The 17,802-nt window shown below is 40.2% G+C and overlaps 1 protein-coding gene across 2 annotated transcripts in view; it reads right to left on the bottom strand.

Moving 5' to 3' along the window:
* nav2a (neuron navigator 2a) overlaps positions 1-17,802 on the bottom strand; it is a 66,119-nt gene that overhangs the window by 39,361 nt on the left and 8,956 nt on the right. The window contains exons 2-6 of one of the 2 annotated variants that reach the window (XM_058400867.1): positions 12,732-12,849; positions 9,447-9,499; positions 5,962-6,034; positions 4,153-4,360; positions 3,930-3,986 (exon numbers count right to left, since the gene is read on the bottom strand). In XM_058400867.1, coding sequence (XP_058256850.1) covers positions 3,930-3,986; positions 4,153-4,360; positions 5,962-6,034; positions 9,447-9,499; positions 12,732-12,849 — 509 coding nt within the window. The remainder of the gene's footprint in view (positions 1-3,929; positions 3,987-4,152; positions 4,361-5,961; positions 6,035-9,446; positions 9,500-12,731; positions 12,850-17,802) is intronic. The other variant, XM_058400868.1, reaches the window with a different exon arrangement.

Genomic DNA, 17,802 nt, shown 5'->3' with positions numbered 1-17,802 from the left:
TATAGAGAGAAGCAGGTACTGTGTATAGTGGGTATAGACAGAAGAAGGTATTGTGTATAGTGGCTATAGACAGAAGAAGGTATTGTGTATAGTGGATATAGATACAGAAGCAGGTACTGTGTATAGTGGTTATAGACAGAAGAAGGTATTGTGTATAGTGGATATAGATACAGAAGCAGGTACTGTGTATAGTGGCTATAGACAGAAGAAGGTATTGTGTATAGTGGATATAGAGAGAAGCAGGTACTGTGTATAGTGGGTATAGACAGAAGAAGGTATTGTGTATAGTGGCTATAGACAGAAGAAGGTATTGTGTATAGTGGATATAGATACAGAAGCAGGTACTGTGTATAGTGGTTATAGACAGAAGAAGGTATTGTGTATAGTGGATATAGATACAGAAGCAGGTACTGTGTATAGTGGCTATAGACAGAAGAAGGTATTGTGTATAGTGGATATAGGTACAGTAACAGGTATTGTGTATAGTGGATATAGAGAGAAGCAGGTACTGTGTATAGTGGCTATAGACAGAAGAAGGTATTGTGTATAGTGGATATAGAGAGAAGCAGGTATTGTGTATAGTGGCTATAGACAGAAGAAGGTATTGTGTATAGTGGATATAGACAGAAGCAGGTATTGTGTATAGTGGATATAGAGAGAAGCAGGTATTGTGTATAGTGGCTATAGACAGAAGAAGGTATTGTGTATAGTGGATATAGATACAGAAGCAGGTACTGTGTATAGTGGCTATAGACAGAAGAAGGTATTGTGTATAGTGGATATAGATACAGAAGCAGGTACTGTGTATAGTGGCTATAGACAGAAGAAGGTATTGTGTATAGTGGATATAGGTACAGTAACAGGTATTGTGTATAGTGGATATAGAGAGAAGCAGGTACTGTGTATAGTGGCTATAGACAGAAGAAGGTATTGTGTATAGTGGATATAGAGAGAAGCAGGTACTGTGTATAGTGGCTATAGACAGAAGAAGGTATTGTGTATAGTGGATATAGAGAGAAGCAGGTATTGTGTATAGTGGCTATAGACAGAAGAAGGTATTGTGTATAGTGGATATAGGTACAGTAACAGGTATTGTGTATAGTGGATATAGAGAGAAGCAGGTATTGTGTATAGTGGATATAGAGAGAAGCAGGTATTGTGTATAGTGGATATAGAGAGAAGCAGGTATTGTGTATAGTGGATATAGAGAGTAGCAGGTATTGTGTACAGTGGATATAGAGAGAAGCAGGTATTGTGTATAGTGGATATAGAGAGAAGCAGGTATTGTGTATAGTGGATATAGAGAGTAGCGGGTATTGTGTACAGTGGATATAGACAGAAGAAGGTATTGTGTATAGTGGATATAGATACAGAAGCAGGTACTGTGTATAGTGGCTATAGACAGAAGAAGGTATTGTGTATAGTGGATATAGGTACAGTAACAGGTATTGTGTATAGTGGATATAGAGAGAAGCAGGTACTGTATATAGTGGCTATAGACAGAAGAAGGTATTTTGTATAGTGGATATAGGTACAGTAACAGGTATTGTGTATAGTGGATATAGAGAGAAGCAGGTACTGTGTATAGTGGCTATAGACAGAAGAAGGTATTGTGTATAGTGGATATAGATACAGAAGCAAGTACTGTGTATAGTGGCTATAGACAGAAGAAGGTATTGTGTATAGTGGATATAGGTACAGTAACAGGTATTGTGTATAGTGGATATAGAGAGAAGCAGGTACTGTGTATAGTGGCTATAGACAGAAGAAGGTATTGTGTATAGTGGATATAGAGAGAAGCAGGTATTGTGTATAGTGGCTATAGACAGAAGAAGGTATTGTGTATAGTGGATATAGGTACAGTAACAGGTATTGTGTATAGTGGATATAGAGAGAAGCAGGTATTGTGTATAGTGGATATAGAGAGTAGCAGGTATTGTGTACAGTGGATATAGAGAGAAGCAGGTATTGTGTATAGTGGATATAGAGAGAAGCAGGTATTGTGTATAGTGGCTATAGACAGAAGAAGTTATTGTGTATAGTGGATATAGGTACAGTAACAGGTATTGTGTATAGTGGATATAGGTACAGTAACAGGTATTGTGTATAGTGGCTATAGACAGAAGAAGGTATTGTGTATAGTGGATATAGGTACAGTAACAGGTATTGTGTATAGTGGCTATAGACAGAAGAAGGTATTGTGTATAGTGGATATAGGTACAGTAACAGGTATTGTGTATAGTGGCTATAGACAGAAGAAGGTATTGTGTATAGTGGATATAGGTACAGTAACAGGTATTGTGTATAGTGGATATAGAGAGAAGCAGGTATTGTGTATAGTGGATATAGAGAGAAGCAGGTATTGTGTATAGTGGATATAGATACAGTAGTAGGTATTGTGTATAGTGGATATAGGTACAGTAGCAGGTATTGTGTACAGTGGATATAGAGAGAAGCAGGTATTGTGTATAGTGGCTATAGAGAGAAGAAGGTATTATGTATAGTGGATATAGGTACAGTAGCAGGTATTGTGTACAGGTGATATAGGTACAGTAGCAGGTATTGTATATAGTGGATATAGGTACAGTAGTAGGTATTGTGTATAGTGGATATAGGTACAGTAGCAGGTATTGTGTACAGTGGATATAGGTACAGTAGTAGGTATTGTGTATAGTGGATATAGGTACAGTAGCAGGTATTGTGTACAGTGGATATAGGTACAGTAGTAGGTATTGTGTATAGTGGATATAGGTACAGTAGCAGGTATTGTGTACAGTGGATATAGGTACAGTAGCAGGTATTGTGTACAGTGGATATAGGTACAGTAGCAGGTATTGTGTATAGTGGATATAGATACAGAAGCAGGTACTGTGTATAGTGGCTATAGACAGAAGAAGGTATTGTGTATGGTGGATATAGGTACAGTAACAGGTATTGTGTATAGTGGATATAGAGAGAAGCAGGTATTGTGTATAGTGGATATAGAGAGAAGCAGGTATTGTGTATAGTGGATATAGAGAGAAGCAGGTATTGTGTATAGTGGATATAAGAAGAGTAGCAGGTATTGTGTATAGTGGCTACAACAATATAAACATTTATAAATTATAACTTAAAAGCAGGCACACACAGTCATTTGTATGAGTTCTAGGACACCCTAAAAGGAATTCTTGCACACACACACAAACACATGCACACACACACACACATGCGCACACACACACACACACACACACAGTGGGTAAATGTATTTTCAACTCACGACACGGATCTCCTTCGACAGTCCACCTTTACCAGATACAAAACTAGTTTGGAGCTGCTAACTGCAACCTAATTAGTTACTGTAGCTAATTATAATCAGTAAGTTAGCAAACTGGTTTAACTGTAGAAACTGTGAAGGAGATCCAAATGTGAGAAATTTTTAAAAAAATTGTGGAGCACTAGCAAGTGTTTAACACAGCATGCAGATGACAGGAAGGATGGGCAAGAGGGGAATGAGAACGAAGAAATGAAGAGGAGGATAAGGATATTGAGAGGAGCGTGAAGGATAAAAATGAGGAAAACAGAAGAGAGAGAGATAGAGAGAGAGAGAGAGAGACAGAGAGAGAGAGAGAGAGAGAGAGAGAGAGAGAGAGAGAGACAGAGTGAGAGAGAGAGAGAGAGAGAGAGAGAGAGAGAGAGAGAGAGACAGACAGACAGACAGACAGCGAGAGAGAGAGAGAGAGAGAGAGAGAGAGAGAGAGAGACAGACAGACAGACAGAGAGAGAGAGAGAGAGAGAGAGAGAGACAGACAGACAGACAGACAGAGAGAGAGAGAGAGAGAGAGAGAGAGAGAGAGACAGACAGACAGACAGACAGAGAGAGAGAGAGAGAGAGAGAGAGAGAGAGAGAGAGAGAGAGAGAGAGAGAGAGAGAGAGAGAGAGAGCTAACCTAGATGTCTTTTTCTGACCAATGGAAAACTTGAGAAGTTTGCTCTCAGAGGAAGTCCTAGACAAAGAGAGAAAAGATACAACAGGAAATAGAGAGAAAAGTAGACAGTGATAGACTGAAAACCAGACACATAATGTTGAATATGCTACAACATTCACTCAGCCACACCCATTATCTGATCTCAGTTCCCTAGAAACAGGAAGTGACAGGAAGTGTGCCATACCTGGACTGCATTTCCGCCTGTGCTCGATGAATCTGTGCTGCTGAGGCGTGTGTCCCATGCGAGGAGGCTGTGTGTGTTTGTGCAGTATGTGTTTGAATGTGTGTGAGGTGTGTGTGTAACGAGCTCTGCTGCTGTTGCTGCTGCTGTTTGTATCGAGATAAACTGAAAAACAGTCCAAGTATCGCCTTCAGATTCCCATTTCTTATCTCTGTAGAGACAGACGGGGGAGAGAGAGAGAGAGAGAGAGAGAGAGAGAGCATCCATTGTAAGATTAAGTACATACTGATTAACTCATACACACAAAGGGCACAGTTCTCTAGAACAGACAGGTACAGAGGCCACGCCTCCTTCTTTGGAATTGACAGGTACAGAGGCCACGCCTCCTTCTCTTGTACTGACAGGTACAGTGGGCACACTTTCTTCTTTTGGACTGACAGGTACAGTGGCCACACCTCCTTCTCTTGAACTGACAGGAACAGAGGCCACACCTCCTTCTCTTGAACTGACAGGAACAGAGGCCACACCTCCTTCTCTTGAACTGACAAGTACAGTGACCACACCTCTATAGGTTGAATTGACAGGTATAGAGGCCATGCCTCCTTCTCTTAAACTTACAGGTAGAGTGGGTCACACCTCTTTCGGTTGAACTGACAGGCATAGAGGCCACACCTCCTTCTCTTGGACTGACAGGTACAGGGGCCACACCTCCTTCTCTTGAACTGACAGATACAGAGGCCACACCTCCTTCTCATGAACTGACAGGTACAGAGGCCACACCTCCTTCTCATGAACTGATAGATACAGAGGCCACACCTCCTTCTCATGAACTGACAGGTACAGAGGCCACACCTCCTTCTCCTGAACTTACAGGTAGTGGCCACACCTCTTTAGGTTGAACTGACAAAAATAGAAGCCACACCTCCTTCTCTTAGACTAACAGGTGCAGTGGGCACACCTCTTTAGGTTGAACTGACAGGTATAAAGGCCACACCTCCTTCTCTTAGACTAACAGGTGCAGTGGCCACACCTGTTAAGGTTGAACTGACAGGTACAGAGGCCACGCCTCCTTCTCTTGTACTGACAGGTACAGTGGGCACACTTTCTTCTTTTGGACTGACAGGTACAGTGGCCACACCTCCTTCTCTTGAACTGACAGGAACAGAGGACACACCTCCTTCTCTTGAACTGACAGGAACAGAGGCCACACCTCCTTCTCTTGAACTGACAGGAACAGAGGTCACACCTCCTTCTTATGAACTGACAAGTACAGTGACCACACCTTTATAGGTTGAACTGACAGGTATAGAGGCCATGCCTCCTTCTCTTAAACTTACAGGTAGAGTGGGCCACACCTCTTTAGGTTGAATTGACAGGTATAAAGGCCACACCTCCTTCTCTTAGACTAACTGGTGCAGTGGCCACACCTGTTAAGGTTGAACTAACAGGTACAGAGGCCGCGCCTTGTTCACTGAGACTAAGGGTACATTTGACATGTATGTGTGTGGATGTGTATGTGTGACCAGACGATACACTCAGCAGTCATCTTGTTCATTTGTACATGTATGTACAAATGAACAAGATGACTGCTGAGTGTATCGTCTGTAGCGTAGAAGCAGGTAGAACCTCAGATATATATCAGGCATGGCCTCTGAGTCCCTCATCAAAAGTAAATGGACAGAAGCAATGGCAGTTACAATGTGTTATACTGCCCTGATGTTCCTGAAAGAATTGCAATGTCTGGTATGTGTGTGTGTGCCTGTGTGTATGTGTGCCTGTGTGTGTGTGTGTGTGGTCAATATAGTTTCCTACCTTCAGCTGAGAGTCCCTGTATGTTCACACCTTTTGCTGCCAGAAAAGCCAGACATGTATCGATATTTTCAACCTGAAGAGAGGAACAAGTAGGGAAAGGTCCAGATGTGGTCAGATATACAAGCAGAATTGTGATCAGAAAAGTCCAGAAAAAAGTCCAAAGCAAAATCACACACACACACATACACACATTTGTCAAAAGGTCACCAAAAGGTCAACATCATCTGATATTCCTATCCTTGTAGGGACATTTGGACCCCCCTAATCCCCCCCCCCATGCGAGTGTGCATTATGTAAAGCTGGTAAAAAAAAGCAAAACTCTCCGTTGCTAGGAGATGAGCTCAGCCCCTAGCTTCACAGAGTCAATCAGTCAGGTAACAAAAGATGCTAATCAAGAAGAAGAAGAAGAATGCAAGGAATTGGACACCAACACACCCTGACATCTACTGGGTTACAGTTGTTGCCAAGGGTCAAAGTTCACATGAAGGAATTTTGGGACAGGAATTCATATCATCCACCCTGAATAAAAATAACTCACTAAATACAACTGAATTGTCAGCATGCTTAACATGTTCAACCTTACACACACACACACACACTCATACTACACCCCCCCCCACACACACACACATCCCTAACCAACCAACAAACACACACTGTACACACCCAAATGCACACACACACACACACACAACACACACTACACCCTCCCACACACATCTCTAACCAACCAAAATACACACTACACACACATATATATATACTACACTCCCACACAAACACACATACACACACACTCATACACAAATACACATCCTCAACCAACCAGCCAACATGTACACTACACACACATGCACAAACACACACTACACACACACACACACGCAAACATCCCCAACCAACACGTACACTACATACACATACACAAACACACACACAATATACACACACATTCTGTGTCTCTCTGCAGTCTGAGACTTTAACATGAGTTAAGAAGATTAAGCTTTCCTTAACTAAAGACAATAAGATGACTTCCTAAGAGGGATTTAAATCCATGCCTGGACTAAAGAAGTGTTAATGTGGACAATAATGTAGAAAACCAGCAGGAGGTGGAAGTTAGTGTAAGCATGCTGCATTTACATGAGGCCAGTTAACACCATGCTTGCTAACACATTCATGAGGATAAGACGTGTGAGACAAATGTGTGAGGAGACATGAGGAGACAAACGTATGAGGAGACAAACATGTGAGGAGACATGAGGAGACAAACGTGTGAGGAGACATGAGACAAACGTGTGAGGAGACAGTGTGAGGAGACATGAGGAGACAAACGTGTAAGGAGACATGAGGAGACAAACGTGTGAGGAGACATGCTTTCAGCACAGTTCAGTAGAGATGTGATAACACCTTCACTGCAGCAGCTCTGAAGCAGAGTCAGTCCTGCATCCTGTACAGAAAATTAAAATTTCTTTCTTTCTTTCTTTCTTTCTTTCTTTCTTTCTTTCTTTCTTTCTTTCTTTCTTTCTTTCTTTTTCTTTCTTTCTTTCTTTCTTCCCTCGACTACAGATCAGCAGACATACACATTTATCACGCATGTGTGTGTGTGTGTGTGTGAGAGAGAGAGAGAGAGAGAGGTATGAACACATATGTCAAGTAAATTCTTCACACCCTACAGAGATTCCTTCACTCCTTTTCTCTGAGATTTTTACCCATCTGTTATCTCACTGCAGCTGCTAATTATTATTAGTATTAACAGTAGCAGTAGTAATAGCAGTAGCAGTAATAGCAATAGCAGTAATAGCATTAGCAGTAATAGCATTAGCAGTAATACAGTAGCAGTAATACAGTAAGAGTAGTATTAGTATTAGAGTACTTGAGCTATGTGACTTTCTATAATTAAAAAAATATAATTGTTGGTCATTTGTGGCCATCAATGTTTTGGAGGCACTGCAACTCTTTACCTGTGTGTGTGTTGTGTGTGTGTGTGTGTGTTTTTAATGTCCCAATAAAGCTCTGTTTTATGAACCAAAGCAATTTCACTCTAAACACACAATTAGAGTGACACAATATCTACACCTGCCTACAGCACTGCATCACTGACTGTGGCTGTTCTCTCTCTCTCTCTATCTCTCTCTCTCTCTCTCTTTCTTTCTATCTTTTTTCTTTCTTTCCTTCTTTAATATTTTCTTTCGTTCATCTCTATCTATCTATCTATCTATCTATCTATCTATCTATCTATCTATCTATCTATCTATCTGTTTATTTATTAATTTATTTATTTCATATTTTCTTTCTTTCTTTTTTCCTTTCTTTCTTTCTCTAATATTTTCTTTTATTCATATTTATTTATTTATCTATCTATCTATCTATCTATCTATCTATCTATCTATCTATCTATCTATCTATCTATCTATCTATCTATCTATCTATTTCTTTCTTTCTTTCTTTCTTTCTTTCTTTCTTTCTTTCATATTTCCCTTCCTTCCTTCCTTCCTTCCTTCCTTCCTTCCTTCCTTCTTTCTCACTCTAGATATCTGTCTGTCTCTCCGGATATATCTGTCTGCCACTCTAGATATCTGTCTGTCTCTCTAGATATTCGTCTGTCTCTCTAGATAGCCGCCTGTCTCTCTAGATATCCGCCTGTCTCTCTAGATATCTGTCTTCCCTCTGCGCTTTCGTATCACGTCTCATCGTCTCACAAGGTCACTCTGAGCTCTGAAGCTGTGAAAGCTTGTTGTTGATTTCAGTAAGACGCTGTGCGGAGATGAACACAGCAGAGCTCCAAATATTTCTCCAGCAGCCTTTAAAAATATTTAGGGAAAGTGAGAATTGTGCAATTTTTAACAGAAATACCTCACAGTCCTGTCTGCACATCACTTGAAGCTGAGGCTTGCTAATGCTATGGCGTGATTGTAGTTGAACAGCTAGCTTTGTAGCTATCACTCTGAGTAGTGACACATCAGTAGATAAACAGCTAGCTTTGTAGCTGTCACTCTGACTCAGGCTTTTTTTGTCCATGAATAAGAGAAAGAACACACTGCTTGTCATGCTGCTGAGAATCCGTGAAGCGTAAACTCCTTTGTCCTGCAGATTTTCCCGCGGCAGAAAACCTACTGAGCGTTACAATGCACTGACACTGGAGACTCCTTACAGAAATGTGCAGGAAATATCTCCTAAGGGTCTGCCTTTGAAGCCTGTGTGATAACTTCACAATCTGACCAATCAGAGCCCAGAAAGCACAGAGACACGGAGACACAGAGAGTCTCTATATATGTGCCTCTCCACATATATCTGTCCTTCTCCCTAGATATCTGTAAGTCTAAATATCTGTCTGTATTTCTATATCTCTGTCAGTCTCTCTAGATCTGTCTCTCTCTAGATATATGTCTCTCCAGATATCTGTCTGTCTCTATTCCCCTTGTTCTAACCCACTGTAACCTGCTCAGTGAATAGTGAATGTAGAATTAAGTAGTGAAGACACTCACCATCTGCGAGTGGTTCTTCGGGCAGCCGTTAATGTCCTCAATCTTTTCATTGGCTGCAGAAAGAGAAAAGTTCAGTGTTTAAGTCCATGAACTCTGTCCAAGAGAGTGTCATCAGTGTGTGTGTGTGTGTGTGTGTGTTCATGTGTGTCTTAGTGGGCCCAACCCCCTATGAACAGCTGAGAGAAGGCGATACACATCGCCAGCTGATTCCACACACCACATACACTGAGGGAGGATACAGATGAATAAGCAGAGAGAGAGAGAGAGAGAGAGAGAGAGAGGCTATTTTAGAGCCCTAGATAGATAAGGGAGTGGCTGCTATTTAATATAGAGATCTACACTATATATAAAACACACACACACACACGAATGACAAGTTGCCAAAATGAGCTTATACATACTAAATAAGTAGAGCAATGTGTTCAGTAACAATAAAAAAAACATTCCAGATGAACCCTTTTGCATTATAATTAGGTTTCTGTGTAATTAAAATCCAGTGCTTAAAACGCTTTAAGTCTTTAATGTAACAACAAATTCTAATAAATTCTAAATGATTATCTCAGTAATGACGCAGTACAGCATCTGGATCACATGTGGTCAGCGCACAAGTGGGTCTGATGTGCATAATGTCTGATACACGGATTGCTGTCATGTCTGATACAAATACTGTTGTGTCTGATACAAAGTGATGTGTCTGATACACAGAGTGTTGTCACTCTGATACACAGTGATGTGTCTGATACAGATATGGTTGAAACACATGTCTGATACACAGGCTGTTTTGTCTGATAGACATACTGTTATGTCTGTGATACAGATATGGTTGCGTCTGATACAGATGCTATTTTGTCTGATACACAGAGTGTTGTATCTGTTAGACATATTGTTATGTCTGATTCACAGTGTTGTGTCTGATACAGATACTGTTATGTCTGATACACAGTGTTGTGTCTGATACACATAACGAAAAAACGAAACAGCCTTTATTTGTAACATATACATTACAGCACAGTGAAATTCTTTCTTCGCATATCCCATCCTTGGAGGTTGGGGTCAGAGCGCAGGGTCAGCCATGATACGGCACCCCTGGAGCAGAGAGGGTTAAGGGCCTTGCTCAAGGGCCCAACAGTGGCAACTTGGCAGTGCTGGGGCTTGAACCCCTGATCTTCCAGGCAACGACCCAGAGCCTTAACCACTTGAGCCACCACTGCCCCTAACATAACATACTGCTGTCGTGTCTGATACAGATACTGTTATGTCTGATACACAGAGTGTTGGGTCTGATACACATACTGCTGTCGTGTCTGATACAGATACTGTTATGTCTGATGCACAGAGTGTTGGGTCTGATACACATACTGCTGTCGTGTCTGATATAGATAGTGTTGTGTCTGATACACAGAATGTTGTGTCTGATACACATACTGTTATGTCTGATACACAGATAGTTGTGTCTGATACACAGAGTGTGTCTGATACACATACTGCAGTTATGTCTGATACACAGACTGCTGTCGTATCTGATACAGATATGGTTGCATCTGATACACATACTGTTATGTCTAATACACAGAGTGTTGTGTTTGATACAGATGCTGCATGTGATGCACATGCTGTCATGTCTAATAAACATGCTGTCATGTCTGATACAGACACTGTTGCATCTGAGTGTTGTGTCTGATAGACATACTGTTATGTCTGATACACAAAGTGTTCTGTCTGATACACATGCTGTTATGTCTGATACACAGGGTGTTGTGTCTGATACACAGATTGTTCTGTCTGATACACAGTGTTGTGTCTGATACACAGAGTGTTGTGTCTAATATATAGAGTGTTCTGTCTGATACACAGAGTGTTGTGTCTGATACACAGAGTGTTGTGTCTGATACACAGAGTGTTGTGTCTGACACACATGCTGTCATGTCTGATACACAGACTGCTGTCGTGTCTACATACTGTTGTGTCTGATACACAGAGTGTTGTGTCTGATACACAGTGTTGTGTCTGATACACAGAATGTTATGTCTGATACACAGAGTGCTGTGTCTGATACACAGAGTGTTGTGTCTGATACACAGTGTTGTGTCTGATACACAGAATGTTGTGTCTGATACACATACTGTTATGTCTGATACACAGAGTGTTGTGTCTGATACACAGTGTTGTGTCTGATACACAGAATGTTGTGTCTGATACACATACTGTTATGTCTGATACACAGAGTGTTGTGTCTGATACACAGAGTGTTGTGTCTGATACACAGTGTTGTGTCTGATACACAGAATGTTGTGTCTGATACACAGAGTGTTGTTGTGTCTGATATACAGGCTGCTGTATCTTCTGGGTTTTTCAGAACTAGCTCTGTTCCTTGTGCTTAGTGCTGACCACACAATAGGCTTTTAGACTAGTTTTATAAAGTGACATTTGATCTTCACCACAGCTTAAAGAAAAGTTGTTGTTTTTGTATCTCCAATAATGACATCACTATTTTGAATTATATCCCTATCCTGAATCCTGAATCTGTCTATATATCTGTCTGTCTATCTATCTGTCTGTCTGTTTATCTATCTGTCTGCCCATCTGACTATCTGTCTGTCTTTCTGTCTGTCTGTCTACCTGTCTTTCTGTCTGTCTGTCTGTCTATGTGTCTGTCTGTCTATCTGTGTGTCTATCTGTCTGTCTGTCTGTTTATCTAGCTGTCCCTCGGTCTGTCTATCTATCAGTCCACCTGTCTGTCTATATGTCTGTCTATCTGTCAACCTGTCGGTCTGTCTGTCTATCTGTGTCTACCTGTCTTTCAATCTGTCTGTCTGTCTCTCTGTCTGTCACACTATCCACCAGACTGACAGAAATGATATCATGGTATCATGCAGGAGGATCGAAAGTCTCGGTCTGTTTGTCTTCATAACTTTCTTCTTTACAATTAGACACAAAAAAAAGTGATAGTAAAAAAGCTGCTAAATAAAATTCATTACACAACAATACGCAATGTTTACACTTAGCTACACTCACAGTTTCTTATGCTCCTTAAATATGAACTTATTACACCAAAATTTAAGAAACTACACACACACACACATACACACACACACACACACACACACTCACACACACATAGGGTCCAAAAGTCAGATAGTAGCTGCTTACATCTCTCATTTTCCACTATAACAGGCAAACATCTCAAAGACTGAAATATTTATACACATTTCCAAATCTCAACTGAATCAATAAAAGTTTGTTTACTTTAGTTTAGTTTATATACAATAAAAAACAGATTCATACCTACGACTTGGATAATTTCAGCCAAAAGTACTCCATCGGAAACATCTTGCTGCAGATCTTTAATCAGCTGCTTGTGTCCTGATTTGGCCAAATAGTGATTCGCCCAGTCCGTGTAGATCTGACAGAGAGAAAAAGAAACTTTTTACCATCCAGATATCCGAAAGAATCTGCAATCACGACTGAGAACGATGCTTTGCTTTTGATTTACAGCATCAGAAATGAGTGCTTAAAGACGGGAACCAGAGCGAGCCGAGCGTTTGTCCTTTTGTTAGGCGGAGTATTCAAATGCCGGCCATTGTGCCCTATTCATGCGCCCTATTCAGTGCACTCGGGGCAGAATGGTGGGGGGGTGGGGGGTGGATTAAGGGAATGAATAATGTGAAAGGCCCTGTGTTGAATCAGTGTGTTTAAAAAAAGCTTCTACCCAGGCATCTTATTACGTCCGATGACATCATCACCAAACTCTGCTTCAGATACAGACACATTTACATCAAAAGTGCTTTGAAAATTCAGCAACACGACGTACTAAAGACGGCAGTCAACGTTAGGCTTTCTTTCTAATACAGGAACTCTCAGCAACTCTGTGTAGAAGACAATATAAACTGTTGTAATTCATCACATAAGAATAAGATTTTTCTTATTCTTACACACACACACACACACACACACACAACCCTGCCATGCATGTCTGTTTTTAGTGAGAACAAAGCTACAGTGGAATGTTTTTACTCACTGGAATAAGTCAGGGGTTTCTAATGATAGGAGACAACAGGTGCACAAACATACACACACGCACACACACACACACACACACACACACACACAAACAGAGCTGCTGCATCATGTGCAATCTGAAACACAAACAGCAGGGATTTCCCTCTCTAAAAGCACACAAAGCACTGTCTTGATGACTCATTTACCCACAACACACCAAATCACTGAGAGCAGAGCAGCTTGTCACGGAATAGCTGATATTATACTCTGAGATAACCCAAATACTCTCAACCTAAATACCCTCAACCTAAATACCCTCAACCAAACACCATCAACCAAACACCAGAACCTAAATACTGTACTCTAATTATATCACCTAAATAAACTTATTGTAAATATTTGAACCCAGATATCTTATTATAAATGCTCTAATCTAAATACCCTAACCTAAATACCCTATTATAAATACCCTAACCTCAATACCCTAACCTAAATACCTTATTATAAACAACCTAACTTAAACACCTTATTATACTCTACTCAAAATACCCTAACCTAAATACCTTATTATAAATACTCTAATATAAATACCCTAACCTGGACACCTTATTATAAATAATTAAATATCTTATTATAAACACCCAAACTTAAAAACCTTATATAATTACTCTAAACTAAATACCCTAATCAAAAAAGCTTCTTATAAATACCCTAGCCATAAGTACCACATTATAAATACCCTACCCTAAATACCTTATTATAATTAACCTAAACTAAATACCCTACCCTAAATACCTTATTATAAATACCTTAACCATAAGTTCCTCATTAGAAATACCCTAACCTAAATACCCTGACATTAGTACTCTACTCTAAATTACATAAACAAAAAACTCAAACCAAAAAAGTTTTAAAAAAAAATACCATAAATGCCCTAATATAAATAACTTTAAGCTTAATAAAATACCATAAATACTCTAATCTACATACCCTAACCTAAATTGCCTAAGCTAACATAAACATAACTAACATAAATAAATACCATCACCTAAATACCCTCCATTTGGCATTTATTTTAGGTTTCTTTTTTATTCCTTTCAGCTGTTTCACCAAAATAAATAGCCTAATAGGCAACTGTAACATAATGATTAATATTTACAAGCAAAATTACCAAATATTCATCCATCCACCCATCCATCCACCCATCCATCCACCCATCCATCCACCCAAACACACCCATCCATCCAAACACACCCACCCACCCATCAATCCACCCATCAATCCACCCATCAATCCACCCATCAATCCACCCATCAATCCACCCATCAATCCACCCATCCATCCATCCATCCATCCATCCAGCCACCCATCCACCCATCCATCCATTCAAGTTTAAAGACTTACATTTATAAGAGAAAACACTTTCTTCATCATTCTTGAATGGTAAATGTAAAAAAATGTAAAAAAAAAAAAAATGTACATGCTAGTACAAAAGCACGGCTCAGAGAATCTCATTAAGCTCGAATATCAGTGCGGGAATTAATGCAGATATACTGCAGATGAATCCTGAGGAAAAGTCCAGGGTTTTGCTCCACTGCTTTTTATCAGATTTAGTGCTTAAGTCCTGCGTGAACAGATAATAAGTCGTTACTCAGACAGTGAGTCAGGTGAAGTTAATTCCATCACCTGAGGGTCAGTGCGGAGAAGACGTCATCACTACGAGATATCTTCAAACAAATAGATTTACTGTAGAAAGCTGAAGATATTTGACTTTTGAATCAGAGTGTACTTTTAAAACCGTAAGGAAACTTGGCAGCTATAACACACACACACACGCACACAACACACACACACACACAACACACACACACACAGTATGGATCAGTGAGCTGTCAGCAGAACCTCTTTGCTTTTATCTCTTGAAAACTTTGAGGTTGAGCAACCTTAAAGGAATTCCTTAAAAAGCCCCTATGCTAACTTGACTCTAATTACAGAGCTAATGCAGTGAGTCAAAAACACAGCTCACCAGAGGCCCTCCATTACACACACACACACAGGCTCAAAAACAGCAGCATAAAATAATAGTCTAGTTAAAGGTAATTACATGAAATTGTACAAAGGTGATGGAAAGGTCAAAAAAGAACGGAGTTGAAATAAATGCTGTCATTAATTCAACTCTTGATCACACCAGACCGAATGAAAAGGCTTTTTCCTTCCTCGAAATGAGAAGTTTATAGCTCAGTGTTTATCACGCCATTTCGGACAGTTTTCGGACAGGTCTGGCTGTGCGCTCATTCGAATACGTTATCGTTTCCGTAGCAACAGCTCATACACTTGGATGTGAATAGTTCACATAATCGATGACTATTAAAACCCGGGAGATGGTGATGATGCATGAAAGTAGTCTCCAGTGTCTTCCACTTTTCAGTTTCAGGACTGAGAAATGTACACTCTCTGGTTTCTCTTTTAGAAGAAAGAAAAAAGAGAGGTTGCTGAGGGACTAACTTGTCTAATTCATGTTCCATAACATTAAATGTAACAATAAACAGTTAAACATTTTCACTTTTGATGTATTACATCACCCCGGTGTCTAGCATTACTGCCTGAAGTGTGTTATTTATTACATGAGATACATTTATAGGCCTTGTAACCAGTTTAATCCTTGTTCTAAAAAAACAACAAACACTGGACATATCTGTTCACGGTTGGTCTGACCGCTGCTTCGGGCACTCCTCAAACCAAAACAAAACAAAAAACTGTTATATTCAAGACCCTCCAAGAGTTGACAGAGGTTTTTTGTGATGTCGTAGTTTTTTGTATTCCTTCTTGTTTTTCCTTGGCCTTCTAAGGGCAATATATTCATAGAAGAGATCCAAAAAACACACAAATGTTTGTATCTTCAAAGTAAATGTTGATATTAAACCCACTTTCTGCTCTCTGAGATGTGTCTGCTCTCTGAGAAGTGTTTGTTCATAAGCCATTAAAATTTGATCTTCAACTACTAAGGTTATCCAACAGAGGGGAAAGCACACGCCTCACACTGAAAGCCAACAGAGTCCTGACTCATTTCATATCAGACTCACGGCCAGAACATCATTCATTTCTTTATACTGATTGAAAATGTCCAGTAAACCAATTTCCAGCAAAACTTCTCTATTTTCATTCGAAGTCTCTTTTTTTTAGTCTCAGGCCCTGAGGTTAATGCTATGCTAAATCCTTCTGAACAATTCATGCAACAGGTTCATCAACATCCTCCCAGAGTAACCTCCTTCACAAATCCGCTCATAACCTCACTCCCAATTAACTTTCTGGAAAAGTCAACAATAAGTACATTTTCATGCAGAATGTTTCATGCAGCATCCTGCTTCAGGATGAATCTATGAAACACAACAAAGTTATTATGGACAACAATATAGTTCAGTAGAATAATAATAATAATTATGTTTATCAGAATAAAACCAAGACATTGTGGTGTACCTTAAGGCTCTATGGTTAGCCCACTACACTTGTCCTCTTCAGGTCTAACAAGGTTGAACTAAATCTCACCATTTTGTAATGATCACAGAACGTCCTGCTGTTGTTTCTCACCGGTATACACAGATCCCCAAGTGCCATGGCGTATCTGCAGGTCTGGAGAAGTTGTGCAAAGAATGGAATAAATGCGTACTAATCCGTCTGAAGCCTTCCTTGAATCCAGCCACCGATTATTTCCAACAACTCAGCAGACAAGGTGTGAGGGATATGTTTAGCCTCTGTGCGCAATATATCTTTCTCTCCACAAATCTATTTCAAGTGTCTGGAGACCCTGAGTGTCGTTTATCATCCTGCCTGTGCAGTGTGTCTGTGCGGCGTGTCCATGCGGTTTGTCCATGTAGTGTGTCCGTGTGGTTTGTCCGTGTAGTGTATCTGTATCATGAGTCCGTGCAGTGTGTCTGTGCCGTCACTCCATGTTTACCAGGGGATCTACTCTGCTTCTTGTCTGTTGTGCCTCCTTTGTATTGCTCTGTGTAGATAACTTCTACCTATGAGACCTAGACTCTTGTGCATGTTTGAGCCTGGCTCCACCTCCAAACCCCCCAAACACACACACTGTCAAACATACAGACAAGTACACACACCTGGTTTGGAATGACATCACACTGGAGTGTTACCATATAGCACTTACGTGAAGAGAGAGAGAGAGAGAGAGAGAGACAGAATCTAGCAGAGATCAGAAGTCACACACACAAAGCTGCAATCTGTGCATGTTTACAGATTTGTAAGTAAAAATCTCAAATCTAAGCTAAAGCTGCGGTACAAAAACTGTGAACATTCCTTTATACATATCTCTCGATTACTAATAAATTAATACAGACAT

Source organism: Hemibagrus wyckioides, linkage group LG10, assembly GCF_019097595.1.
Source record: "Hemibagrus wyckioides isolate EC202008001 linkage group LG10, SWU_Hwy_1.0, whole genome shotgun sequence".
NCBI classification, from domain to species: domain Eukaryota; kingdom Metazoa; phylum Chordata; class Actinopteri; order Siluriformes; family Bagridae; genus Hemibagrus; species Hemibagrus wyckioides.
This window is presented reverse-complemented; position numbering and strand designations above follow the sequence as displayed.